Source organism: Tursiops truncatus, chromosome 12, assembly GCF_011762595.2.
Source record: "Tursiops truncatus isolate mTurTru1 chromosome 12, mTurTru1.mat.Y, whole genome shotgun sequence".
Lineage (NCBI taxonomy): Eukaryota > Metazoa > Chordata > Mammalia > Artiodactyla > Delphinidae > Tursiops > Tursiops truncatus.
The window spans coordinates 58,047,766-58,074,495 of record NC_047045.1 but is presented as its reverse complement, the minus strand read 5'-3'; the positions used below and the strand labels follow the sequence as shown (position 1 = coordinate 58,074,495).

Here is a 26,730-nt window from a genome sequence, read left to right as displayed (position 1 = left end):
ACTACACTCAGTTGTCTTAAAGCAAACGCCTCATCTTCCTCTTAAACTTCATTTAAGAAGTTCCCTGAAGAGTGAGGAGTGGTTCCTTCTACTTTTTATACAAGTTCTGTCTTTTCTACCTGCTAACATCCCTCTTCTGGTTCTCTTTGTGCACGGTTCTTGCTTTGGTTTAGGCTCCTGTCATCTCTTGCTTTGACTATTTTATTAGCCTCCTAACTGGTCTAACTGTCCAGTCTCAGGCCTCTGTGATCATTCTTCACCTTGCTGCTAGATTGAACTCTCGAGAAGGCATATCCCATCTTGGCACTCATTGGCTTCAAACCATTTAATGGATACAGTCTAACCCTCTTAGTGTGAATTACAGTCCTGGTCATGTGACTTGTGTCCACTTCTTTACCTCCATTTCTCAGTAACCTCTCACATACAGTCCGTATTGAACACACTCCAAATTTCTCTCCTAAGGGGAGCTTTGCCAGTCCGTACTATACCTGCTTGAACATACTATCCCTTACAATTGGAATATCCTTCTCATTTTTTTGGTATCTGAATGTCCACTCTTCCTTAAGATCCAACTTAGGTATCCTACTCTGTGAGATTTTCCTTGACTGTTTTCCATCACCATCCCTCCTGCCCCCAACTCAAGGATTGAGTTGACAGTTCAGTCATGTAGACATTTAGCACAAACCTTATTTGTTTATCAGTCTTTCTCCCCATTGCTCTAGGAACTTCTTAAGGGTAGAGGCCTTACCTTTTATCTGTGTAACATCTGTATATCTAGACATTATCAAATATTTTTAAAATACCACCTGTGTGCCATCTCACACCCATTAAGATGGTCACTATAAAAGAACAAAACAAAAACCCCAGAAAATAACAAGTGTTGCCGAGGATGTGAAAAAATTGGAATCCCTATGCGCTGGTGATGGGAAGGTAGTATGGTGCAGCTATTAGGAAAACAGTAAAGAGGTTACTCAAAAAATTATAAGTAGAATTACCAAGTGATCTAGCAATCTTCTGGGTATATATCCAAAAGAATTGAAAGCAGGATCTTGAAGAGACATTTGCACACCTGTGTTCATTGCAGTATTACAATAGCCAAGAGATAGAAGCAACCCAAATGTTTCTTGATGGATGAATTGGATAAACGAAATGTGGCATATACAAGGTGTGGTGAATGGAATGTTATTGAGCCTTAAAGAAGGGAATCTTGGGCTTCCCTGGTGGCGCAGTGGTTGAGAGTCTGCCTGCTGATTCAGGGGACACGGGTTCGTGCCCCGGTCCGGGAAGATCCCACATGCCACGGAGCAGCTGGGCCCGTGAGCCATGGCCGCTGAGCCTGTGCGTCCGGAGCCTGTGCTCCGCAACGAGAGAGGCCACAACAGTGAGAGGCCCGCAAAAGAAGGAAATCTTGTTCATCCTATAACATGGATGAACCTAGAGGATATTATATTGAGTGAAGTTAGTCACAAAGAGACAAGTACTGTATGAGTCCCTTATCTGAGGTATCCTTAGTCAAACCCATGGAAACAAAGTAAAATTGTGGTTGCCTGGGAGTGGGGGGAGGAGAAAATGGGAAGTTGTTGTTCAATAGGTATAGTTTGTTTTGCAAGATGAAGAAGTTCTAGAATCTGTTGCATAACAATGTGATATAGTTAGCGCTACTGAACTGTACACAAACAATTGGTTAAGAGGGTAAATTTTTATGTTACGTGTTTTTTACCACAATTAAAAAAATACTACCTGTGTGCAAACCAGTGTACTTCTGCAACTCTAGCAGTAAATAATTAAGACACAGACCCTGCCTTCATGGATGTCCCCACTTAGTCCTAGTTGAGAAGACGGAGTTAAAAAAACCTGAATTACACAGTTACTAAACTTTGATTACTGTTCTACAGGAAAGATTCAGGTTATTAACGGGGAAGACTTTTTAGGAGAGAAATGATGCTTAAAGAGAGATCTGAAGCGTGAGTGGGCTTTGGGCGAAGGGACATGGGAAGCACACACACAGGGCCCTGGGCAGGAATAGCTGACTGCTTGCTAAATGGAAAGATATCTGTTGTGGTTAATGGGGGGAGACTGGGTGTTGATAAGGGGTCAGATTATGCAGGGCTATCTAGGCTATATGTCTGTATTTCAAGGCTTGGGAGATCTCCTTTATCCTAAGGAAAATGATTAGTCACTGATAGGCTGACACAGTGATGTAAGACAACCAGTCTTGCCTTTAAAAAGGTCTGAGAGAGGGAATATGAGCAGGTCTGCTCACCCAAAGCACAAAAGTAGCCTCAGTTGAGGTTGTGGTAGTGAACGTAGACGAGCCAATGATTTAGGAGAGATGTGGATTGCTGTTGACCGTCCGGCTGAGACTGGAGATCATAGAACTGTGATGGCAGCAGAATACATTGTTGTGTGCTTCTCTAATTGCTCTCTGCACCCTGGGTATAACAGTGGAGAAGTGGGGTATTAAAGGGGAGTTGGTTATGTTCACGGTGGTTATGGTTAAGAGGGCAAAAGACTGAGAAAACTGGAGATCCTGATGCACAGGTTGTCAAGCTGATTATTCATAGGATCACAGGAACATAACTGAAGCTGAAATGGGCTGATAGGCTGGGTGAAAATGGCTGGGACCAAGGGATGAAAGTCCAAAGAAGTCGACAGGCAGGTACAGTGAGAATAACTGGCTAGAAGACTTAAAAGAGGAAATGATTGCATCTGAGAATGGAACAGGGACATCTAATGAGGTGGAGAACTCTGTGTGGTGACATGACTGAGTGTTCAGCTATGAAAAGGGATGGCTGAGGTCAAGGAGAGGCTAAGGTCATTAGGGCAGAGACTATTAAGATAAGGTTAAGTTTGGAGGGGTTCTCCATAAGGTTCTCATTGACAAAAAAGCTAATACTAAACAGGGAACTCATAATTCCTTATTTTACTCTGTAGTTTCTCTTACAAAATTCGAGATGAAAATGCTCAGAAAATTAGGCACACACTTTGTTATCTAGGCTTTAACTATAGAACAGTGGGAGAATAAACAGCAGGGTGTCCTTTCTGAAATACTCACTTTTCAGGAAATCAGTGCTCACATGTGATTGGCAATATATTTAATCATTCATATATAATCTGATTTGCCTTTGTAACTTTTGTGTTGTATATATTTTGTTTTATTCCTTCTTGCTTATGTAGACAAAATCCAGTCCTCAAGATGTCTGGGCTAAAGAACTCTTATTTTTCAAATATAGATTTGTATCGTGTCCTTTTTTTCCATAGAAAATTATTACTATTGCACCAACTCAGCTCATGCAATTTCAACAATAGGATACTATAGGAAATAGGAATTTAAACTGCTTTTTAAAATGCTGAATATTATCTGTATTTATGGATGTTTTCAGTCACTGATCATTTCAAGATATTATAATGTAAAGCCATGGTTATTTGTATGAAAATTTTCCATGGAAAGGAATATCTCATCTTATTTTAGTGTAGTGCTGTGTGTCTCTCATGGTTGGAAGCCTTCCACTTTACTCTTGAGTATGAACATCTATCATTATTAGTGTTAGAACTTTTTAATGTCTGTAGAGAACTCATGTAAACTTTACTATGGAAAATTTTGTTAGAAATATGTGACATCAAGCAACCTGTTTTTCTTTTATACACAGAATTCCCAGTCCATGTAGTTCTTGTATTCATGTCTAAATGGAACCATCATTAAGGATTTTGGACTATCTTTAAAGGGAAAATATTGTCTTGAATTTTTGATGTTAACAGAGTTTGGCATCTGGCCCAGGGATTTTAATGTCATTTTGCTTCAAGTCATATTGAAAGGGGAGCTTGTTTGAAGTGTAGTTGATATCCACAGCTAACTTTATGAAAATTGGTTAACGCATTTCTCTGACCATTTCCTCCCCCAGAAACTAGAATTAAAAACTCTCGTATTAAACTGTTTGTCACATATAAACTATTCTTTAATAAAATTCTATATCCAATCCAGTTACACCTTATAATACCGCAGACAGGTGTTGGAATCATGTTCTCCCAGATGCATAGTGAATGTTTCAATGTAACAGAGGGCCTGTAAGGTTTCTGCTAACACCAACGTGATGGCAGTGTTCTTAGACTTAATTTAGACAGAGGTATAATAAAGGGGATCTGCTTCAGTGCTATAAATTCTTTTTTCTTTTTTTTGCGGTACACTGGCCTCTCACTGTTGTGGCCTCTCCCGTTGTGGAGCACAGGCTCCGGAAGCGCAGGCTCAGCGGCCATGGCTCACAGGCCCAGCCGCTCGCGGCACGTGGGATCCTCCCGGACCGGGGCACAAACCCACGTCCCCTGCATCGGCAGGCGGACTCTCAACCACTGCGCCACAAGGGAAGCCCCAGTGCTATAAATTCTTAAAGGAAAATGCAGATTTTAGACAAAATTATTCTTTACTTTTAACATTTGGTAATAGGGTGTGTGTTGGATTAAGTTTGATTTCTCTCACCTGGCAAAATTGACAAGCACCAATTTTGAAGGCAGGGCTAGGAATTTTAAAAACTTCTGACTCTGGGGTCTTAGCATCTACCCTGAAGGAGAATTAGGTGAGATAGATATCTTGGGGAGGGAGGGAATTAAAAGATAGATTTTGTGACTGTATCTTGAGTTGTTTTCTAAATCCAGTGTGGTCAGTGGCCCAAGACAGGCAGCTGGCTGCATGTTCAGACTGCTGATGAGATGCTGCTTGTGGATGAGCCTGAGCGCTCATGTCTGCCAGGTGAAAGTGGTTAGCACTTCTGTGGAGTAAAGACTGTGGGTCCTGACATTATTTGATACAGCTGTTCAGTGTGATGGGGAGGAAGCAGTCACCTGCTCGGGCTTTCTGCAGGAGGCCGTCAACAATTAGAATATTTAACCAGTGAAGACTGGAGGTCTTCCTGACAAGCCAGTTGAAGGACTTGAAAAACGTCTCTCTACATTTGACTTCCATTAAAGACAGGAGTTTCTGCACACACAAAAAATCTCTGGTTCTACTACTCAAATGGTGGTGCCGGGCCCAGCAGCGTTGTCACCACTCAGAAGCTTGTTAGCAGTGAGGAGTTCCAGGTCCTCACGGGTGGCAGGAGTGTTCTGGTACTCATAGCCTCTTACGTGGGAGTGAGGCTCTTTGCAGTCAGCCTGGACATTGGGACCATAGTCTCTGAGGTTTTTTCTAACACCAACATCCTATGAATATAAATACAGTGATTCATAATCAAACTTTTATATTTTTCTAGACGTTTCTGTTGTTGGAAGATAATTGAGAATCACCTTTATTTAACACTTTCTGAGAACCAGTATTGAAAATATCATAGGGAAATGCCAGAAGACTTGGTGTTAACCAGGACTGTTCCGCTCTCAGGTTTTCAGTGGGTAAGAGAGCAGAATTAAGGAGCTTCTCTAATTAACTGACAGAAAGGCTTAAGTGTGAAAAAAAAAAAATGTGTATAGCTATTTGCTGCTTAGTTAAAAATTTTTTCTCTAACCTGCCAAGGCAGGTTTTTGGTTTTAACTTTTTCTTTGTGCCTAGATTCCTTTGACAGTCTAGTGAGTTCTGTGGGCTGCTTCTCAGAACAGTGTTTGAAATGTATGATTATAAAAAAACAGGCCTATAAAGGAAGCCAATAAATAACATTCTCAACATATTAATTTAAAAAATTGGGATAAATTCATCATCAATAGCTAATCCCTACTGTGATTTCAAAAATATCGATTAGTATAAATGATATATTAGATCTGCAGCTACTCTAATGTGCTGTGGAAATAGTTTTGATTCCTGTGAGTGACAAAGCTAAAGGCACTGCTGATACTAGCCAGGTTTTTTTTGTTTTTCCCCCTACATTCATAATTAATAGTAATGCTAAATTTCAGCTAAAGGTTAATGAAGATAAAGAGGTGACATTTTTCCCCCCAACTGATTCACAGACTCTTGATTTCATGTTCTAAGGTGATTTAATAACACTGACATTCTAGGACCACATTTTAATTTTAATTTACTTTTGTTGGAAGCCTGTGATAGGATTCTTTAAGGAGAAGGGGTCTGATTTTTAATCTCATCTGGCCCATGACTACCGTGAGCGTAGTTTTTGAATCCAGAGTCTGATTTATTAACTTTTTGTGGGTAGAAGTAGTCACATAAATAGTAACTTCCTTAATATATATAATGTATCTCCTTTGGAAATAAAAAATTATGTGAAGAAGGGATATATACTGAAAGGTGATAGAACAATTTAATTTTATCATTACCAAAAAACATCTACTATTAAAGGCACTAGATAAAGTCCATTGCATGTGTACTTACTCCTCAGGAAGCGTTTGAATGAATGTTTGAAGAGAACAACCCCATGGGGTAGATGATATGATCTTCATCTTGAGGGTGAGGAAACCGAGGCTTAAAGAAGACAAGGAATGAGCCCAAGGTCACAGAGTCGGTGGAAAGCCAGAATTTGACTCCATGTAGTTCTGATTCCAAAGTCTATGTATGTGGCAGCCAAATCTTTAAAAAATGGGAATGGTGCGCTCTAAGCTATCATGGTGTGTGTGAGTGTGTGCACTTACGTCATTCTCTGATGGCTTTTTCCATCTTTTTGTGTCTGCTTGATCCACCCAGCACTCCTCAAGTGTCAGAACCAAGAAATTCATTTTTATTATTTATCTGTTAAAAAGTTTTATGTCTACTATTTACTTATAATTGATAATGCGGATAATAGACTGATATTTCTTTTAAAAGTCATGTTAAGGCATTTTTGGTTTTTTTACTTAGGAATTTATGACCCTAGGCAATAAAATTGTATCCCACTCATGATCTGAGTGCTCATTGGAGCTAATTATTCAAATAAAAATAAACCTAAGACAAATACTATAACCTGGGGTCTTTTAAATTGATCATAGCATGGGAAGGGAGGAGACAAGCAGTGGGCCACCAGCCAACAGGTATTAATTTAGTACTTACACTGGTTGCCTAGAACTGCCAAGTCCTGTGAAGGACGCAGGGAATAATGGTCTATCCTGGCCTTGCAAAGACCTCCTTACTCCTGGGTGGGAATGGAGTTCACAGTGTGGAAGTGGGTGTGGTTAGCAGATGGGTACCAAAGGGCAAACCAGGTCAGTGGATGCAACAAATCCTCTCTGCTGCCGCTGTTTGATCATATCAGGTAAACTCTGCCCGCTCAGTTTTTGGATGGGCTCCATCCAAAAAGAGAATAAGCCGCTTTGGTCTTGATATTGTGCCTGGCAATGTCGTGGAAAGTGGCCCGAGAATGACAGCGAGTCTGAATGTGGTTGGCTGGTGCACAGAAACTTATTACTCATACTCCTGGGTCTGCAGAGCCAGATTGACTCTCTGCATGCTGTGCAGAAACTGTCAGGTGACTTGTATGAGGCTTTGGTGCTTCATGTGAGAATGGACAGTGCCGGGTGGCTGGGACACAGGGTTACTTCTTGGGGTTACAGAAGATGCTGCTGCTTCCACCCTCTTACTCGGAGAACAGAGAGGTCTTTTTTTTTTTTTTTTTTTTTTTTTTTGCTGTTCTGTGAGAGACCTCTATACCAATTGTCACACAGTGAAACTGGGGATTTGGAAGGGGTGTGTCTAGGCCTTTAATAAGACCAGTAGTTTCTCCTCCCCTCTCTTCTTTCTTCTGTGCTTATGTTCTGAGGGATATTTTTCCTTTTCAGTTTGGCATGAGTTGTGTCTGATTCAGTTTTTCTTACTGTGGTTGTTACATCCTTGGACGAAATACCAAAACACTTTTGACTCTCCGTCCCTCTCCCCCAGCCACTCCCCTGTCTGGGCCAGAGGCTGAATGATGTGTTTTTCTCATTCTTGTGCCTCATGATAGCCCGCCATTTGGGAGCCAGCTGTTGCATGGACAGCTGCTGCAGGGCCGGGAAGCTGAATGCCAGGCTCTCTTCTCGGGGGAGAATTAGAGCTGCTCCTTGACACAGCACTGGAGGTACCGTGAGAGGGTCCCATTGGCCCTTCACATCAGTGGGCCATGCAGCTGGGCCACCAGTGCTATGAAACTTAGACCAAGCTCTGGTAACTCTTTGTTGAGAGGGTTGAATATAACCAGTGTTAGAACAGAGCCATGCACACCTTGGATCCTTGCTGCCCTCAGTATAAGCCCTGAATGGTATAGTAAGACCCGTGGGGGTCTGTGCAGCTTTGCTTTCAAAGCATCCTGTTGTTACTGTTTCTTAATAGTGTGTAAGTTAATGTTCTGTTGTACCCATTCAACATATTGTTAAGATAGTAGGTTATAATTTTCTATGTAGCAGTAAACATTTTAATTGTTTGCTTTATGTATCTGAATAAAGTTCTGTTTAAACACAGATGTTATAATACATGATTTGGGATGCTTTTAGAATGAGTGAAACTTATTCTGAAGCCAGTTGTTTGAGTCAGTTTAATATATCTCAAAAATGTAATTGTTCTATTGGTGAAGATAAAGTGAACTTTAATAATGACTTGAGGATAAGGTAGAAGTATAAAAAAAAACATATATATAGCATATACATAAAACACACACACATATGCAAATTTTTTTTATTGGATACATCTTTTGCCTGTAGCTTTAAAAAACAAATATTTAATGTCCTTAGAGGGTTTGAACCTAGTAGTTCAAATTTTTTTTTTTTTTTTTTTGGTGGTACGCGGGCCTCTCACTGTTGTGGCCTCTCCCATTGTGGAGCACAGGCTCCGGACGCGCAGGCTCAGCAGCCATGGCTCACGGGCCCAGCCGCTCCGCGACATGTGGGATCTTCCCGGACCGGGGCACGAACCCGTGTCCCCTGCATCAGCAGGCAGACTCTCAACCACTGCGCCACCAGGGGAAGCCCTAGTAGTTCAAATTTGATCTTTTTTGCTTTAAGATATTGTAGTGGTTTCCTAGAATCTTTTTTAACTTTCTCAAAGGGTGGAAATAAAGGAAAAGTGAAAGGGAGTTCCTTATGATTGACTTTCAACTTGGAATGAAGTTTTAAAAGGATGTTTAGATCTTCCAGGAAGGAAAATACTGGCTGCAATCTGACAGTACTTCTCCATGGCGTTGCACAGTTGCAGGCAGAAACAGAGTTTAAGGAGGAATTGGCTTTAGGAGTTGAGATAATTGTGTTTGATTGGGGTATGTGTACTTTTAACCAATAGTTTCCAATTCACATTTTATCCATGAATAAGAGCCAATGATTGTCCTTGACTGAGCTCTCATTTCAGTGTCCACAGGGGCTCTTTGCTGGCAGTACTACTATAGAATAAAGACTAGACGTAGATGTATTACGTCTCGTCATTTGGGTAGATGTTTGATTTCACATCCAGGAAAATGAGGCCCAAGAGACCCACCTTAAAGTGTTTTAATATTTTATTTATAACACACACAAACACGCATTCAAAAACAAATCAGTACTGAGCCCAGTGGAATGCTAGTAGCTCTTTGCGTAGGACTTTGTTAAAATGTTTACACTTAAATAAGTATGTGAACTGTAAACTGTTCCATTTTGGACTCTGGACTACTTCTTATGGGTTAATTAACCTTTTTTTTCACCCCCTGCAGAACTGGCTAGATCCCGCAAAAGAAATGAAGAGACAGCTGCGAAGTGAGTATTAAATCATCATACTTTGAAGTTATCAAGTTAATCTTTACATCTGTGTTTTTCTATCTTTACTAAAATTCACCGGAATGTAAACTAGAATAAGATAGTGATAGAATCATCAGCTCTGTTTTGCATTCATATCATATAGGAAGTTGAGACTCAACAATATTTCTGTAGAATCATGACTGTTTATTTTGGTCATGGCTTAGGGACTCCTGGTCAAGAGGTTGTAGACGACTCTTCTTAAATAGTCCCTCACAGTGTCTACCACTGTGAAGCAACACCTGATCTTTGTCTCTGGGGGAAAGTATGAGAAGCTGCTTTTCTGTAACTTTCCCTTTTTATATGAAATGTACCCAAGAGAGCCCTATTACTCTTGCTTTGTCTACTTGATTTTGGCTGTGTGTCCAGTTAGTTTAATTAGTAAGCATGCCTCTGGCTCCAGAGGCATATGGACGCACTGCTGCTGGATGTCCTGGAGTGAGGGTTTGAGGAGTGAAGGGATTGCAAAATGATCCTTGGAGTCCTCTGAGGTGTTTGCCTTCTCTCCTCCTTTGGCCACTTTTTGTGCTCTGAGTCTGGGTTTGTTCTTAGTTCTGTTTGTCCCTTTCTTCCATTTCCCCATTTGTTCTTACTGTTGTCTCCCTAAGTGACTTATGTGTCCCACTCTATCTAACCAGCTTCAGTTCCCTCCTGTGGCTGGTTTTGTGATATCTGCATCACGAATCATTATCACCTCAGAACAACCTCTGATAGGGGATCTGGCTACTTAAATTACTGCAGGGTCTGTGAATGACTTAAGCAGAAAAGGGAGGGAGCCACAAACAGCTGGACTGTTCAGACAAGAGAACAAAATTCTCACCAGCCCTTTGGACGGTGGGCCCCAGAGCTGGCCAGGGAGAAGCTGTCCAGGGAGCAGGATGCTCTCTGCGCTGTTGGTTTCATTTCCCTACTTATTTATTATTCCCAGCTTATTTATTCCCAACGTTAAAACACTGGAACACATCTATGCTTTTCCCTTCGGTTCCTTTCTGTCTACCTTCCGTCTCATTTTTAATTCTCCACATTTTCTTTATTTCTCTTTCTTTCTCTCTCAGATTATTAATAATTTTGGGAGTTTTCCTATCATTTCTTTCCTTCTCTACTCTCCTTTTTTTTTTTTTCTTTTTTACTGAGTGTATACCTTATTTTTCCTATTTCCTCTCCTTGTAGACTCATCTTTCTTTTCATTTTTAAAATATCTTTGATTAGAGTGACCTTCCTGATTTGCCCAGGACTGTGAGGATGTGGGACTTTTAGTGCTAACTGGGGTGGTTGGTCACCCTATCTTTTAACTGTTATCCCTGGCTTTCCATCCTTCCCTCCCTCCCTCACCCCTCTGCCCTGCATTTATTATCTTGGTGTTTCATCCATTCATGTTTGCTTCATAATAGAAAAGGGGGAAAGTAGTGAAAAGGAGTAATTAGACAGAGATACATTATGCTTATATTATGGAAGAAACTGTACCAGAAAGCTTCGGAACTTTTTCTAGTCCCTTCTGCGGTTGTTAAAACTCTGCAAAGTGCATGAATTCAAAAAGGTATGGATGCTTGGTTCTTTCACTTTCTCTGAAACCCTACTTGCCAAGTGACCCAAACCATGGATGGAACAGGATAACCTGTGAAGCATGATTGATGTTCCATCGAATTTGTTTCCTATAGTTTTGCTTTGGCTTTTGTTGCATTATGTTTGTGTGCTTCTCACTTCAGAGTCATGGAGCTATCCTAACTTTTGGAAGGCAAGACTCTTTCTTGCTGATTATGAATCACGGTCTTACGTTTTGATTATTTGTGAAGTTTTTTTTTTAGAGTTAGTTCAGGACTTTTGCCCTTGTGGTTTGGCAAGAGGAATAACAGTAACACAGGATTTGGCATTTTCAAACTATTGGAACTAGTTCCCTAAATGGAATCCTGTACCGTCCTGATCATGAAAGTAGGCTGAGGAAACGAAGTTTTAGCTGTTGCATTTTACCTCTTCCTTTCTGCTTGTGTTACAATGGATGAAAGAACTGTTTGTTCTGTCTTAGCCCCAACCTCTGCAGTGATTTATTGTCATTCAGTTAACAGAGGTAAACATTAATCTTTTTTGAGTTACGTTTGACAACTGACAGCCTATCAGTTTCTGTGTAAAAGTTGCCTAAAAATCTTTATTTTCTCAAATGTACACAAATAAGACTATATAGATATATAAGGCTATATATCTTAGGCTTGCCTGTATTAATATATAAACAATCCATAGCTAGATAGACTGTTTATATAGCTAGGTAAAAATGATACTACATAACTAAATAAAAAGTTTAGCATTATCAGTACAACTTTATCAACTTTAGAATTGGAAATAGAACCTGAAAATATGTGTTCTATCAGAAACTTATCCCTGTTGTCGTATCCAGGTAAGCATGTGCTGGTGTTAATACCTAGGAAACAAATAAATAAAGATCCATTAAGAAGTGATATGATAATCCTGTGATGACTTTGCTTAATTATGGGTTAATAATTACCTTGAAGAAGTACATACGCATCACAGCCACCCTGGTGCTACTGGCCAAGAAATGGCATGTCTCTTAATACTCGGGAAAGTTCTCTATCTTTTTTATGGTGTTTTAAATGTATAGCGGGAACTTAAACCTGTTTATTAAATTTGATAGGTTTGTGTTATTAGTAGAATAATGATGTATTGAGCCCAAATCCAGCAAGAGTTCTGTGTATTCACAGTAGCTATTCAATAACTCTTCATTGACTTCTGAGTAGGAGAAAAGTTAGCGTGTCTACGGTGAGAAAAGAACAAAATGATCCATTGAGCAAGAGAATGGGATTCAAGAAATTTTTCTTCAACTCCCTAAATGAAAGCAACTGTGAGGCCTTCAAATATGTGTGAAATGAAATAACACACACACACAGTTTTTATGTTTTTATTTGGAAATACCATGAACTTTGAGTATAACTCTGAATTCAGACTATTGGAATTATTTTGATCCCTTTACGAAAATAATACCTGCCCTGTGGGATCTTCCCGGACCGGGGCACGAACCAGTGTCCCCTGCATCGGCAGGCGGACTTTCAATCACTGTGCCACCAGGGAAGCCCATTATTTCTTGAATAGTTATAGTGATCATTTGATCATTACTCCTCTTCCCCCAACAATATAGAAATCCTAAATTGCTTTTTTAAAAAAATATATATTTTATTTATTTATTTTATTTTTGGCTGTGTTGGGTCTTTGTTGCTGAGTGTGGGCTTTTCTCTAGTTGCGGCGGGCAGGGGCTACTCTTCATTGCGGTGCACGGGCTTCTCATTGTAGTGGCTTCTCTTGTTGCGGAGCATGGGTTCTAAGCATGCGGGCTTCAGTAGTTGTGGCGCGCGGGCTTCAGTAGTTGTGGCGCTTGGGCTCAGTAGTTGTGGCACACGGGCTTAGTTGCTCTGCGGCTTGTGGGATCTTCCTGGACCAGGGCTCAAGCCCGTGTCCCCTGCATTGGCAGGCAGACTCTTAATCACTGCACCACGAGGGAAGCCCTCTTTTTTTGTTGTTTTTAAATTGTGGAGAATATTTGGCATCTAGAGATCCTATGGTTAAAAAATCTTATCTCAGAACTATTACATGAAGTTTATATTAAAATGTTTGCATACTAGATCACCATATAAAACATTTGTTGACATACCAGTAAATGTTTATAAAAAAGTGAACCTATTATTCTTTGATGATGGGTTATTTATGGAATTGATTTTTACTTTATTTTTCACTTCATTTTTGTTTTGTAAATGATATTTTCTTTAAATTAAAAAAATTCTCTAAACTGATTTATAGCAGGACTGATCTATACTATTTGAACATTGACCTTTAAGTTTTATCAGTATAAATGGTGATTGTGTTGGTTGCATAAATAATCATGATCTTTAATAATTACAGATCTTCCTTGGCTCTTCAGCTTTAATGTGAAGTTTTATCCTCCTGATCCTTCTCAGTTGACTGAAGATATCACCAGGTACTTTACATTTATACTAAAAATGATTCTTTTTTTTTTTTTTTTTTTGCGGTACACGGGCCTCTCCCGTTGCGGAGCACAGGCTCCGGACGCACAGGCTCAGCGGCCATGGCTCACGGGCCCAGCCGCTCCGCGGCATGTGGGATCTTCCCGGACCGGGGCACGAACGCGTGTCCCCTGCATCGGCAGGCGGACTCCCAACCACTGTGCCACCAGGGAAGCCCCTAAAAATGATTCTTTACTTACAGCTCTCATTTATTTCAGTGCCCTGGGGGGGAATGATGGTAATTTTAGGATTAAAACCAAAACATTTTTTCTTAAGCTGAGTTTTAGACGTTTCCTTGGAAGTGGATATTCCAAAATAGTTTGAAATGTTTCTGGTTTCAGAAATTTTATTCACTTTTCTTTAACTTCCCATTTATATTGAAGTAATGGAATATTTTTTAAAAATTGCGGCAGGGACTTCCCTGGTGGTCCAGTGGTGAAGACTCCGTGCTCCCAATGCAGGGGGCCCGGGTTCTGTCCCTGGTCAGGGAACTAGATCCCGCATGCCGCAACTAAGACCTGGCGCAGCCAAATAAATAAATAAATATTAAAAAAAAATGCAGCAACTTTGTTTCCTATGTTATACTTTCAAAAATCACTGGTATTTAATATTTCAGATTTTCATACTAAGATAGTTTTTATTGTGTAACCTATATGTGCCTGTGTACTAATCTCAGCTTACAAATGTTATATAAAGGTAGAAAAATGAAAAACTTTTTAAAAGTTAATTTTTGGAAGTCTCTTGAACTGTAATTTTTACACACACACACCTGCTCCCCAGGATAAAAAACTAATAAGGTAGGCTTTCTTATGTAAGAGTCAGTAGCTGTTTCATTTCCATCTCCTCTGAGATTATCTGGACAATACAGACACATGCTTAAATTGCAAATAAAAATTTCAGTTTAGGAGCAGGAGAGCATTTACTGATTTTGAGAGTGACTAAGTGTTTGAATGGGAACAAGGAACATTTAGAGTCCACGAGTACCTTGATATCTTAGCCCTATTTAAACTGGGTATCAGCGATTGGAATTCTTAGCTCTGGTAAGAGTAGGTCTATAGAGTGATTTGTATATATTTTTAAAAGATTATTTACCTGGCCAAGGAAAACTGCATTCTGTATATATACTTTTGGAAAATTAACAGGGTGTTAGCTAAAGACTCTGTTTTTGATTCCGGTGGTTCCTGTGTCCTTGACGTTTTCTGCTAGGCCAGTTTTGTCATCAGATGTGAAGTTGGGTAGATACTTAAGCAAGTGCGTGATATCCATGTGAACTAGGAATAATGGAGATTTTTTTCCAAGATTGGATAAATGACAGCCCCCCCCCCCCCCGCCCGCCTGCCCTTTACTGGTTGTTGCTGAATAAGGATTTACTGATACTAATTAAGTTTTGATTGAATTAGCTTCAGCTAGTAAATAATAAATAGCAGCTTTTGTAACTACGCAGTGAGCTGCTTAGAGCATGAAACTTGACAGGTTGCCGTGCGTAGGATACGCACGTAGGCCTCACTGCGGGAGGGCCTTTGAACAGTGCACATAACTGGGGCTTTGTGACCCAGCGCCCTCTTTGTACATACATTCCTCCTTGCAGTGATTCGTTTGGGGATGATAATCCTTTGGTGATTGCAACTTTATAGCATCGGTAAAGTGCTTTGGTTTTCTTTTTAGAGGGACCTTGAACAGTCTCCCTGCGCGTTTGGGGAAGAATGAAATAGTCGTCTGGTGAGCTAACTAAAAGCTTGAGACCAGCCTGTAGCTTTGCAGCCTAAATATTACATTACGATTGAAATCTTCACTATGACTTGAGTGAACATCTAGAAGGTGGGATAGGCTTTTGAGGAGGGCAAGAACACAGTTCAGAATTATGTCTGAAGAATCATCTGTCCTGCCGTATGAAGGAGATGGACTTGGGAAACTCAGGAGGCTGTTGCGGCTTTTTGAAGTTTTCGGGCCGTAGCCATAGGCTTTAAAACAGAAGAAAGGATCAATGTGAAAAGTAGATATACTAATATGAGGAGGAGCAAGAAGATTTTAGTAATAGATGGAATCTTTGTGTTTAGGTCTTAACAGTGCTGTAAAATGTGGAGAACTAGTGATATTCTTGATTAGACCTAGAGAATTTGAGGATAACGTGGAATCGTAGTTTAAAATTTAGTTTGCTAAAATAAAGCAGTGATGCTCATGTTGTTCTAGGGGTCAAGGAAACACATAATTCTCCTTGGAAAGAGAGCTACTGCAGTGCTTAAAAATACTCAGACTGTAGTGGTAGTGAGATGAGTTTCATTCTTAGAAAATTATGGAGCTCTCGTCATGTGGCAAGTACTTTGCTAATAACTGTGGGCTTATGATGATGATAAACAGAATCCCTGCCCTGCCTGACAGGAGATTTGGGTGGTAATACAGGTGTAACTGGGGGATGGCTGATGCCATGTTCTGGGACACGCTCTCTGATGCAACAGCAAGAGCCCTGGACCACAGGCAGCGTGCCCCTTTGAACATGGTGGAGGTGGAGGCAAAAGGAGGGCAGAGCCATGAGAACCCCGCCAGGCAAAAGCATCCACAGGAAGAAGCCACCAGCTAACAGGAATGGCAGTCTCTTCAAGAACGGGGGGGGGGGGGGGTGCTGCCATTCTCTTGGGAGGAGTCAGTGGTAACCTTAGCAAGTGGTTCAATTCACGACTAGAAATAAGGTTTTCAAATGTTAACAAAAGGAGTTGATGGGGGACCCCCCCCCAACCCTCATAAAATATAAGTAACGTGTTTTTGCACGTTATTTAATAAAAGCCAGAATCTTTTATAACTGTGTAATAATCCACTTGGAACACTGAATGATTGTTATTATAACTAATAATAACATTATTATGATCATGGCTACTAGTTATCGATCGCCAGGTACCATGCAATGTCTTTTATTTATGTTATCTAATTTTTTATCCTCATCTTTAAAGGGAAATAGAGTTGTTCCCATTTTACAGGTGGGAAGTTAGACTTAGGCAAGTAAATTAGCTTACTCAAGGTCACATGGTCAGCTCTGCCAGGCTCTGAAGCCCATGATTTTTCTACTGTAAACTGAATTAGCTGCCTCTATAGATGGGGTAAATGGGCAAGTAAGGGCTTCCAAGTAGAGACTGACTTAACATTGTTGTTAAAGGGTCTCAGGAAAAGAAATTAGTATGAAAAGCATAGAGAGGATGAAGGGTGGGTGACCTTAGCTTTTCATGTAAATCCTGAATGAAGAACTGTAGCTATTTCTTAAATTTTATTAGTCTTTATAACTTTTGAAGAGCATGCTAATCTTGATTACAGTTTTAAAGCCAAGGAGACTAAGTGATGAGAATTTCACCTGCAGTCACAAAACTCTTTTTTTGTAATAGTAAAAATACACTGTTGCCTGAATAGCAATTCAGAATTTCCACTCTATTACTTTGCCCTCTAGATGCATTTTTTATAAATAAGTCACAAGTTTAGGAGTCCATGGAGGAAGGTGGGCTTCTTATTACAAAACACTTCTTTTGTTCTGCATTTGAAGAGTGCCTATATTATATATTTGTTTCAGAGAAACATCAGAATCATATTTATGAGCGCTAAAATCTTAACTAACTGTTCTCCCACCCTTTTGTCCCCTGTTCCTCACAGATACTTCTTGTGCCTTCAGCTCCGGGAGGACATTGCCTCAGGCCGCCTGCCCTGCTCTTTTGTGACACATGCCCTCCTGGGATCGTACACACTGCAGGCTGAACTTGGGGACTATGACCCAGAAGAGCATGGCAGTCATGACCTCAGTGACTTCCAGTTTGCCCCTACACAGACGAAGGAACTGGAAGAGAAAGTGGCAGAGCTGCATAAGACCCACAGGTCTGTAGACTTGCTTACTGGAGAGAGTGACCGTGGTGGGTTTAAATGGCTTCCCTTATAGCATTTGCTGGACATTTGAGCATAGTTGATGGGATTATTCAGTTTGCCCTGTGGAGCTTCACCTAGTGCTAGTCAAGATAACTTGGAGTCATGAGACAGCCTTCCATTGCCTTTATGACTGTAATATGAGGAACTGTGCTCATGAGACTAAATGTTTTCATTTATTAAAAAAATTTACTGGGCTTCCCTGGTGGCGCAGTGGTTGAGAGTCGGCCTGCCGATGCAGGGGACATGGGTTCGTGCCCCGGTCCGGGAGGATCCCACATGCCGCGGAGCGGCTGGGCCCGTGAGTCATAGCTGCTGAGCCTGCGTGTCTGGAGCCTGTGCTCCGCAACGGGAGAGGCCACAACAGTGAGAGGCCCGAGTAATAAAATAAAAAAAATAAAAAAATTTACTTTTCCCTATGATATCTCCTGTGCCCTACTTCCAGTCCTCTCCCTTCATACACACACGTGCACACACATACACATACACACATCCGAAACAAACATACCCACGTACTTGTTTGGCATTGATTATACATTTCTTCTGCCTTTTAATTATTTTTATTACCATATTTGATAAGAAAGCCAGGGAGATAATGAGGCATCAGGATTTGAGTCAGAAATGTGAGTGGTAATGGGCATTAAGGGTAGTAAATCTACAGGTGGTTTCTCTATCCTCAGAAGATGACTTTTGGTTTAACTGAGGGTTATTAATTACTTAAATACCATGTTACACTTTGAGAACTTTTATATCTGTGAAAACAAATGGTTCTCTTAAGCATGAGTTTTTAAAACTCCCAGCTACGAAATTCTAACTTGTCCCATATGGCAGAATTGAAGTTTTCAAAAATTTTGACTGAAATGATTTGAAAGGAACTTTCAGAGATTAGATGTTTTTAAACAGACTGCCTTCACTGACTTTTCTTTAAAAAAAAAAAATGCAGTATTTGACTTTAAATATTTTCTTATTAACTTCATTCCAGGTCTGTTCAGTAGATGCCGTGGGGAATATGAAAATTAACGGGGCCCTGCTTCCTAGGAGCTTAAAATTTGTTTAGTTGGGACATGTCAGGTGTAACATCAAGCACAAGTACTTCTCATCTTTAGTGTCGTCAGTAGTAATGAAATAAGGTTAAGGAGAGAATTCGTCTATTTCAGAAAGATGAAATGACTTTCTATTTTTTTATTCTTTTATTTTTAAAATGAATTTATGTTGTACCCACTATTGCTGGGGCTTTTTCCGTAGTGGAAAAAAGTGAAAGCAACTTTCTAAGATTAAAAAGGGTAAGTGTGGAGGGACACATCCTTGCAGTGAGTAGGTTCATATCGGAGGATCTTAAGAGAAAAATGCTGGAGGTTGAGAGTTGAGCCTTCTTCCCTGATTCCTCCTTGTCTGCACATTTAGCTGGGCTACTCCCTCCACCCCAAACTCTTCAAGCTCATGCACCCCTTTCTCTAGTTTGGTTACATTTGCTTTGCATCCACCAGTAAGATAATATTGTTTCTTTTGATTCTTAGGGGTTTATCTCCAGCACAAGCTGATTCTCAGTTCTTAGAAAATGCCAAGAGGCTTTCCATGTATGGAGTCGACCTGCATCATGCCAAGGTACTGTGCGTGGAATGGAAAGGGGGCCTCTTTCCGTTCTGTTGGCTGAAGTTCTGAGAGGACTCCAGTTGTAGACTAGCCTAGTTCACTTTCAGAAAAGGATCCTCACCCTCACCCAAGGGACTGTATTTCTTTGGGGTTTCTAATTGGGGGTGTTTATGGTTGTGGGGAGGGATCATTGATTCTCCCTCTCATTCTTTCTTCTTTTCCTGGTCTTTTAAGTTGATACCCTTTCACATATACTTACGGTAAGACCTACCTTATCAGCCTTCTTTACCCCTCGTCCTACCTTTATTCTGTCCCAGCTTTTGCTCTTGCAAGTGCTGCCTCTGTTCCAGCCTCGTCTCCCACCTGTGTCCTGGGAGAGGAGAGCAGCTCTTAGCCACCATGAAAGGGCAAGGCAGCATGGATATGACCACTTTCCGAAAAACTGCCGGTGAAGGAGCCCTAGAGCTGGGCTTTTCCCTACAGGTCTGTTGTACTTCTTGTAAGATACACTGTGCTGGCCCAGGCTCCAGGCAATTAGACCTTCTGTCCCATGTGAGCAGTGGGAAAAGAATGGAATCATGGAGGTAGCTGATAGGAGAGGCAGCGTTTGGTGAGGAAGATGCCAGTAACAAACATCACCTACTTCATGATCCTAGTTTGGATGATCAGGTAGTAGGGAGAGTCGGGGCGGGAGCAGTAGGTGGGGAGTACAAGAGACAAGATGAAAGATGCACTTGGTTTTGAAAAGTATGTCCAGAGTCGGCTCAACATGCAGAGGGAACCTATTGTTGCCTGCGTTTAAAGGACCCGTCAGTCCCTTGGTGAGAAATCCCTAGGAAGGCCTATCACCCAAAGGTATCTTCCTTCCCTTGGCCTCAGATTACTAATTCTTGCTTTTGTGTTAATAGTACTTCATATTTGCAAAGCACCCCTTTTGCCTCTGTGCCTTCCTTTATTCTTTAAATATTTTTCCTTATTACAAAAGTAATACATCTTCATCCTAGAAAATAGAGGTGAACAGAAAAATATAAAAAGACTGAAATGTCTTTATGCAGAAACAAGCACTGTTAGTATTTTCTTGTTTTATTTAAAAAAAAAATCTCTGAGCAGTTGAACTCACATTTTAAAAATGAGATTATACCATGAGTATTATTTCATAAATTTTGTTTTAAACTTGCTCTTATAAACACTTCTCCATGTTAGTAAATAGTCTTTGGCAGCAACATTTTTTAACTGCTACGTGCTGTATACACTTAATTTTTAAAAGTACTTTCACTTACACTATCTCATTTAAGGGTCGGATGTTTTTGTTTTTACAAAAACTACATAAAACAGAATGCATATGGCTTGTTACACTATCTGGCTTGTTGCCTCAAGCCACACAGTGTAAAGTAGTCCCATCTGTGTGATGTCTGCTGATAAATCCTACTAGGAGGTAAAACAGATCTTTTGCACACTTGAGTGTCTTGTAGCTCATTTCTCTGTATGATGGGGACAGGCTGGGTCAGCAGGCAAACAGAAATAAGGGAGGAAGGACAGAGCAGATTTGGTATCAGAAAGACGCCCAGAGCCCACCTCTCCTCTAAACCCTGTTATTCTTGCCACACGTGAATCTTACATCTGCTGCTTTTGTTGATCATTAGTGAGAAAGCAGTCCTTAGATGACAGTCCTGGAAGGTTTCGGGATTCTTGTTTTTGAAGTTGTATGTTAGAAAAGTAAAAAAGTTGCTGGGTTTGTTATAAGTGTAATTTCAGTTCTTGCTGTGTGGTTAGGAGTAGATCACTTAGAAAAAATCAGAATAACGCGCATTCATTCAACTTATCATCTGGTGGACTTAGATAATATCTGATGCACAAGATATTTGCAGCTCATGGGAAAAAAATCTGTAGCAATGTAAGAGAACTTTTCATGTATTTAAAAGTTTTGTGCCTGTATACGTTTTTCATTACCTTGAGATCATATTTCAAAATTATTTTTTAATTAATATTTTATCGTCAGAAGAGTCCTTAATGGCACACTTATGTTAGGACAAGGTGAGGGTGTTGACTAAAAGGGCTCTTGACAAAGATAGAAGGAAACCACAAGAGTAGAATGGTGCCCATGAGCTGGTAACAGCAGCTCTCCTAACCCCTCTGGGTGGGGGGGCGGGGGGTGAGGCAAAGAGTAGTTGCCAGAACCCAGGGGAGGGATCTGTGTGGAGAGGGCTGTCTTGAGAGGAGCTGCGATGGTCCAGGAGATGGCCACCGTGATGTGACCACACAAGGAAGGAGTCTGGGTATTAAAAACCCTGACCTCCTTGCGCTCCTCCCTGTCTCTGATCTTCTTCAAGAACTTTCCATTGGCTGAAGTCAGTGGGAGCGGGATCCAGTTGATGTCCATATGGGGTAGCTTCCTAAGGCAGTGAGCAAGGTGGAGAAGATGCCCCCCCCCTTTTTTTTTTTTGCGGTACGCGGGCCTCTCACTGCTGTGGCCTCTCCTGTTGCGGAGCACAGGCTCCGGACGCACAGGCTCAGCGGCCATGGCTCACGGGCCCAGCCGCTCCGCGGCATGTGGGATCCTCCCGGACCGGGGCACAAACCTGTGTCCCCTGCATCAGCAGACGGACTCTCAACCACTGCGCCACCAGGGAAGCCCAAGATGCTCCTTTTTTATTAGTTTATTTTTCTGACTTTGTTGCTGAATGGCAGAAGTCAAATATGGAGAACTAAGGCATGCTTTTTTTCCCTTTAACTTCTTTCCCTTAATCTGTAATTTCTATTCACACAAATACTGATAATTGTAAAACAATATGTGGAACAATCGAACCTCAGCTGATTTACTTGGATCCAGATTGTGTTTATTTTTCAGTCAGATAAAATAGGTTCAATGTCCTGTTGAAAGATTGCCTCACACTAGAGATAGCTTTGTTTAATGTTTCGAACGAGGGTTGCCTCCTTATTTGTGCTGAGAACATGCTGTCTTGGATAATCTTCCGGCCTGCTCCCTGTGTCCCTGGCCAGTGATATTTTGGGCAAACACGTCATTTGTGTCTGGTGCCAAATTGCTTAGGCACCTGTGCCTGGTTCACTCTGGCTTTTTACTCTGTTCCTAGAGAGAACTGTGGCTGTCAGGATATGGGTGAATAAAGCACCTTTGTAGATGAGATTTTTGAACCTGCTCAGATGGTCTAATGTAATTTTTTGTTTTTTTTGCGGTACGCGGGCCTCTCACTGCTGTAGCCTCTCCCGTTGCGGAGCACAGGCTCCGGACGCGCAGGCCCAGCGGCCATGGCTCACGGGCCCAGCCGCTCCGCAGCATGTGGGATCCTCCCGGACCGGGGCGCGAACCCGTGTCCCCTGCATCGGCAGGCGGACTCTCAACCACTGCGCCACCAGGGACGCCCCGGTCTAATGTAATTTTATTTGTATATGAGTTGTTCACATATCACAGCAGTGAATGCCATTGGCATCAGTTACCTAGTACTGTATTTCTATTTTTAAAAAACTGAAATAAATTGCGTTAAATGGTTCTCAGTAACAAGGCAGTTGAAATGTTTTAGTTTTATTGACTCGAACCTAGACTATGTGGGGTTTGTTTCAGCATATTTTGTGAGAATTTGTTCCATGTTGTTAATGATTTCTAAAAATGTGAATATCCCTGAATAATAATCTTCAATTTTCCATATCTTGAATGAGATCTAGTTCTTCTCTTAAAGATATTTGAGTATTGTACATATTAGATCTTCAACCACTACTTGAAATGTGAGGAGGCAGATTTTTACTTTTGTCTGTAAATGTATTTGATTTTTAAAAAAAATCTTTCAGGCTGGCGATTATTCTAGATTGTCATCTTTTCCAAATTAAAACGCCGAGGAAAGAAAACAATAAGTTCAAGAATAGTCTGTAGTCTATTTGAAATATGCCAGCCAAAGGAATGTTGCAATGAGAACGGGATGTCAGCAGTTAGTGTTATTGAAAAACTGCTTGGAAGAATTCAAAGATTTCAACACCGTCAGCCTAGAAGAGAAATTTTCTATGAGGAGTTGGTGTTCTCCAGCATATAGATGTTACTTAACAGCTGTTAGCTAGCATAATCCTCTGAGATAAATTTGCCTACAGTAAAATGGCTGACTGCACCTTAGGGTAAGCCGACAGACTGTCCCCAGGGGCTGGAATAGCCTCTAGGAAACATGTTTTATCTCCTGTATCTTCAGGATGTCTAAATTGAGGTCTATTTCCTTTCCTCCCTTTTAGCTCTTACAGCCGAGCTTGAGGACATATTAGTTAGGCCTTTTGAAGAATGTTGTGTCCTGTAGTCATGTTGCCATATCTCAAATCTGACCCCTCAAGAGGAATATCTAGGTTTAAGATGTGTTGTATGTCCTACTGTTTCTATTAACTTGTGTACGATCACTGCAGTTGAAATACAGACCCGTTAAATTGGCGTTCCTGATCATGGTTTGAGGGGCATCATTGACTTCCCTACCTATATAACTTTCACAGCTCTAACCATGGTCAAATGGCTTATGGTTGGCAGGACTCAGAAGGCGTGGACATCAAGCTGGGCGTGTGTGCTAATGGGCTTCTCATCTACAAAGACAGACTGAGAATCAATCGTTTTGCTTGGCCGAAAATCCTGAAAATCTCCTATAAGCGCAGTAACTTCTACATAAAAGTTAGGCCAGCAGAGGTAAGCAGAGTCATCTAGCCCTTGGCATATCTAATCGGGCTTTGTCAGTGTTCTCCTTTATGGCCACGAACTACCAGAATTCTTTTCCATTGAATGTTAAGAAAATGAACTATCATTTATTCCTCCATGGTAAAAAAAAAAAAAGGGTTTTTGATGATAAACGTGCATATATGTATTCCTGTTGATAAAACAAAACAAGCAACAGCCACAATTTCACAGAAAAGGAAAAGTAGTCAGTGCCTGCCACATCTGGGGGGGGGCTCATTTTTCTTTTATCTTTGCATCAGCTAAGTGGTCAAGATCGATAGGAAGGTGGTAAAATGAATTAGTGGACATTGAGGGATAGCTGATTTATGTCAGTAGTTGATATTTGCCCTTTTTCAAGAAGAACAATTACTTCTTAGTGAAATATCTGAATAATCCATGTTTTTCAGTAGCTTCTAATCAGCTCTTAGGAGATATGCTAATTTGTTTTATGGATTTATTCTAGCTGGAACAGTTTGAGAGCACCATTGGCTTTAAACTGCCAAACCATCGGGCAGCGAAAAGGTTATGGAAAGTGTGCGTGGAACATCATACTTTCTACAGGTAATTTTGAGAAAACAGCTTGGGATTCATGAAAACAGATCTTGGTACCCTCTAGATCCTAGGAGGGGGCAGTGGATAGCGTGGCAGACGCAGCTACAACTGCTTTATGGTTCTTTGCTCTCCCTCTTCGTGTATCTGTTTCTGTCACCATGCCGTGCTAGTCCTGGCTCAGAACTGCTCTGCCTCTGCAGTGGTCCCTCACTCTAGTTGCCCTTCACCAGCATACCCTCCCACCCCGGCTGCCGCTCTTTCACTGTCACTCACCTTAGGCTTCACTTAGTTGCTCTTATCAGCTCCCTCCTGTCTTACTTCTTTCCCAGCCAGACCAACCCTGAGCCCTGTGCTCTGTCCCTTTGCTACTGTGTTAGGAGTGTTCTCCCTGCTAAGTCCCTGTCCCTTTTTGCACATCAGCCTCCACTCTTCTGGTCCTGGATGAGTCCTGTGTCCCGACCTCACCATTTCTATACCTGTGCTACCACGTGTTGCTTTCAATAGCATAACTATCCAGACAGACACACTCACACAGCGCTTTGGGTTGGTGCAGTTACAGAGAGATCATTTCCCACGTCAGCTGGATCCTAGTGCCACCATCACAAATATTCCTGGTCTTCTTGAGCCCCAGGGCACCCTGGCCCCTCTGCTCAGATGCCCTTCATTGGAAGGTGATAGTAGATGCTGTGGGTCGTGAGCATTCTTGGTTTCATGCATCTTCTCCTTTTCTCTTTTTGTCTATAATTTAGCATCATTTCCCTCTCCCTTCATTCATTCTTTTCTTCCTCTCCTGTTTCAAGAAAGAGCATATATAGAACTTTTATTCCTCTACCTTGATCCCTTGTTTCATGCCTCACGTAGGACTGTGCTTTGTAAATCATGTGCCCCCAGTGGGTGGCTTCGATGAGTTCTTTGGCCAATAAACATGTCCATGTCCTGCTCCCTGAAAAACCAAAAAAACCCAGAAGATCTCCTTAGACCTTTTAGCCTCCTATAGCTTTTGTCCTGTCTCCTTTCATACTTTTATTCAGGGGCATACTTACTAACATTGCTTTTCTTAGCAAAGTGTGGTTTGCTGATCTTCCTTTTCTCTGTTTCCTCAGTTTCCTATTACTGCAGTCTAGATAGCTGTGATATCTAGACCCTTCATCTTTAAAGTTTTTGCTTTGCACTCTTAAGGTCTAATGCTGCCCCTCCACATACTAGATGTGTGATTGTAGGTAAGTTACTCAACCTTTGTGAGTCTCTCCCTTTCATCATTTGTGTGATGGTGGTAATGATAATAGTGCCTATATTACAGGGTTGTTTTGAAAACTAAATGATATAGCTCCCGTGAAACAAACTTAGAACCATTTCTGGTATGAAATAATGTTTATCATTATCATCATTATTCTTAGTTTTGTAGCATAGTGTGCTATTTATTTTCAAAACTGCTCTAATATACTCATTTCAGAGGAGTCATATTACTATTGACTTAAATCACCAAAAAGATTCTTTTAGAGAGAACTCATAAATGTTTGTGGTCAACACTTTTTTGTTTTGGTACTAGTTTCTGTTTAATTGTAGCTTAATTGCTTAAGGATTTCTTTGTGATCAGAAAATTAATCTGTAATCTAATACTTTGTGTATGTGGTCACCAGTGCCAGTTGGGCAAGAAAGCACTTTATCTCAGTTTGACATAAACAGAATAAAAATCCTCTAGTTAATGATTTTCCCTCTTTTGCATTATGACTTAAATCTGCCTTTAAAATATTTTCCTTGCACTTCTTGGATTTATATTTTTTTTAAACTGGAAGTAAGAGAAAATCCTCATATGGAGCTGCTCATTCTGGGAAGATGTGGCCTTTGGTTGAGATATAGTCAACTGAAGTGTACCTGCAGAAGGGTAGCAGATAACCCAGTCTCACTCTCCTGTTTGCCTCTAGTCTTTTTTTTTTTTCTTTTAAATAATTTTATTTTATTGTGGCAAGATCACTTAACAAATTTTAAATGTATAATATATTATTATTGACTGTAGGTACAGTGTTGTATAGCAGCTTTCTAGAGCTTATTTATCTTATTTAATTGAAATTTTTTGCCTGGTGATTAACAGCTCCCCGTCGTACCCTCCCTCCAGGCCCTGGTAACCACCATTCCAGTCTTTGATTCTGTGAATTTTGACTCTTTTGGAGACATCATATAGGTAGAATTATGTAGTACTTGGCTTTCTGTGTCTGGCTTGTTTCACTTAGCGTAATGTTCTCAAGGTCTCTCCTTGAGATGGGCCATTCCATCTCAAGGATGTTACATTCCAGAATGTAACAGGTCCATTCTGTTACATACTGCAGA

At 40.9% G+C, this 26,730-nt stretch overlaps 1 protein-coding gene across 31 annotated transcripts in view; it reads left to right on the top strand.

Annotated features, from left to right (window-relative positions):
* Window positions 1-26,730, top strand: part of EPB41L2 (erythrocyte membrane protein band 4.1 like 2) — a 271,017-nt gene that overhangs the window by 137,618 nt on the left and 106,669 nt on the right. For all 31 annotated transcript variants that reach the window (XM_033867725.2, XM_033867723.2, XM_019951909.3 and 28 more), the window contains 6 exons: window positions 9,558-9,600; window positions 13,543-13,618; window positions 17,298-17,516; window positions 19,079-19,166; window positions 23,671-23,823; window positions 24,314-24,411. In XM_033867725.2, coding sequence (XP_033723616.1) covers window positions 9,558-9,600; window positions 13,543-13,618; window positions 17,298-17,516; window positions 19,079-19,166; window positions 23,671-23,823; window positions 24,314-24,411 — 677 coding nt within the window. The remainder of the gene's footprint in view (window positions 1-9,557; window positions 9,601-13,542; window positions 13,619-17,297; window positions 17,517-19,078; window positions 19,167-23,670; window positions 23,824-24,313; window positions 24,412-26,730) is intronic.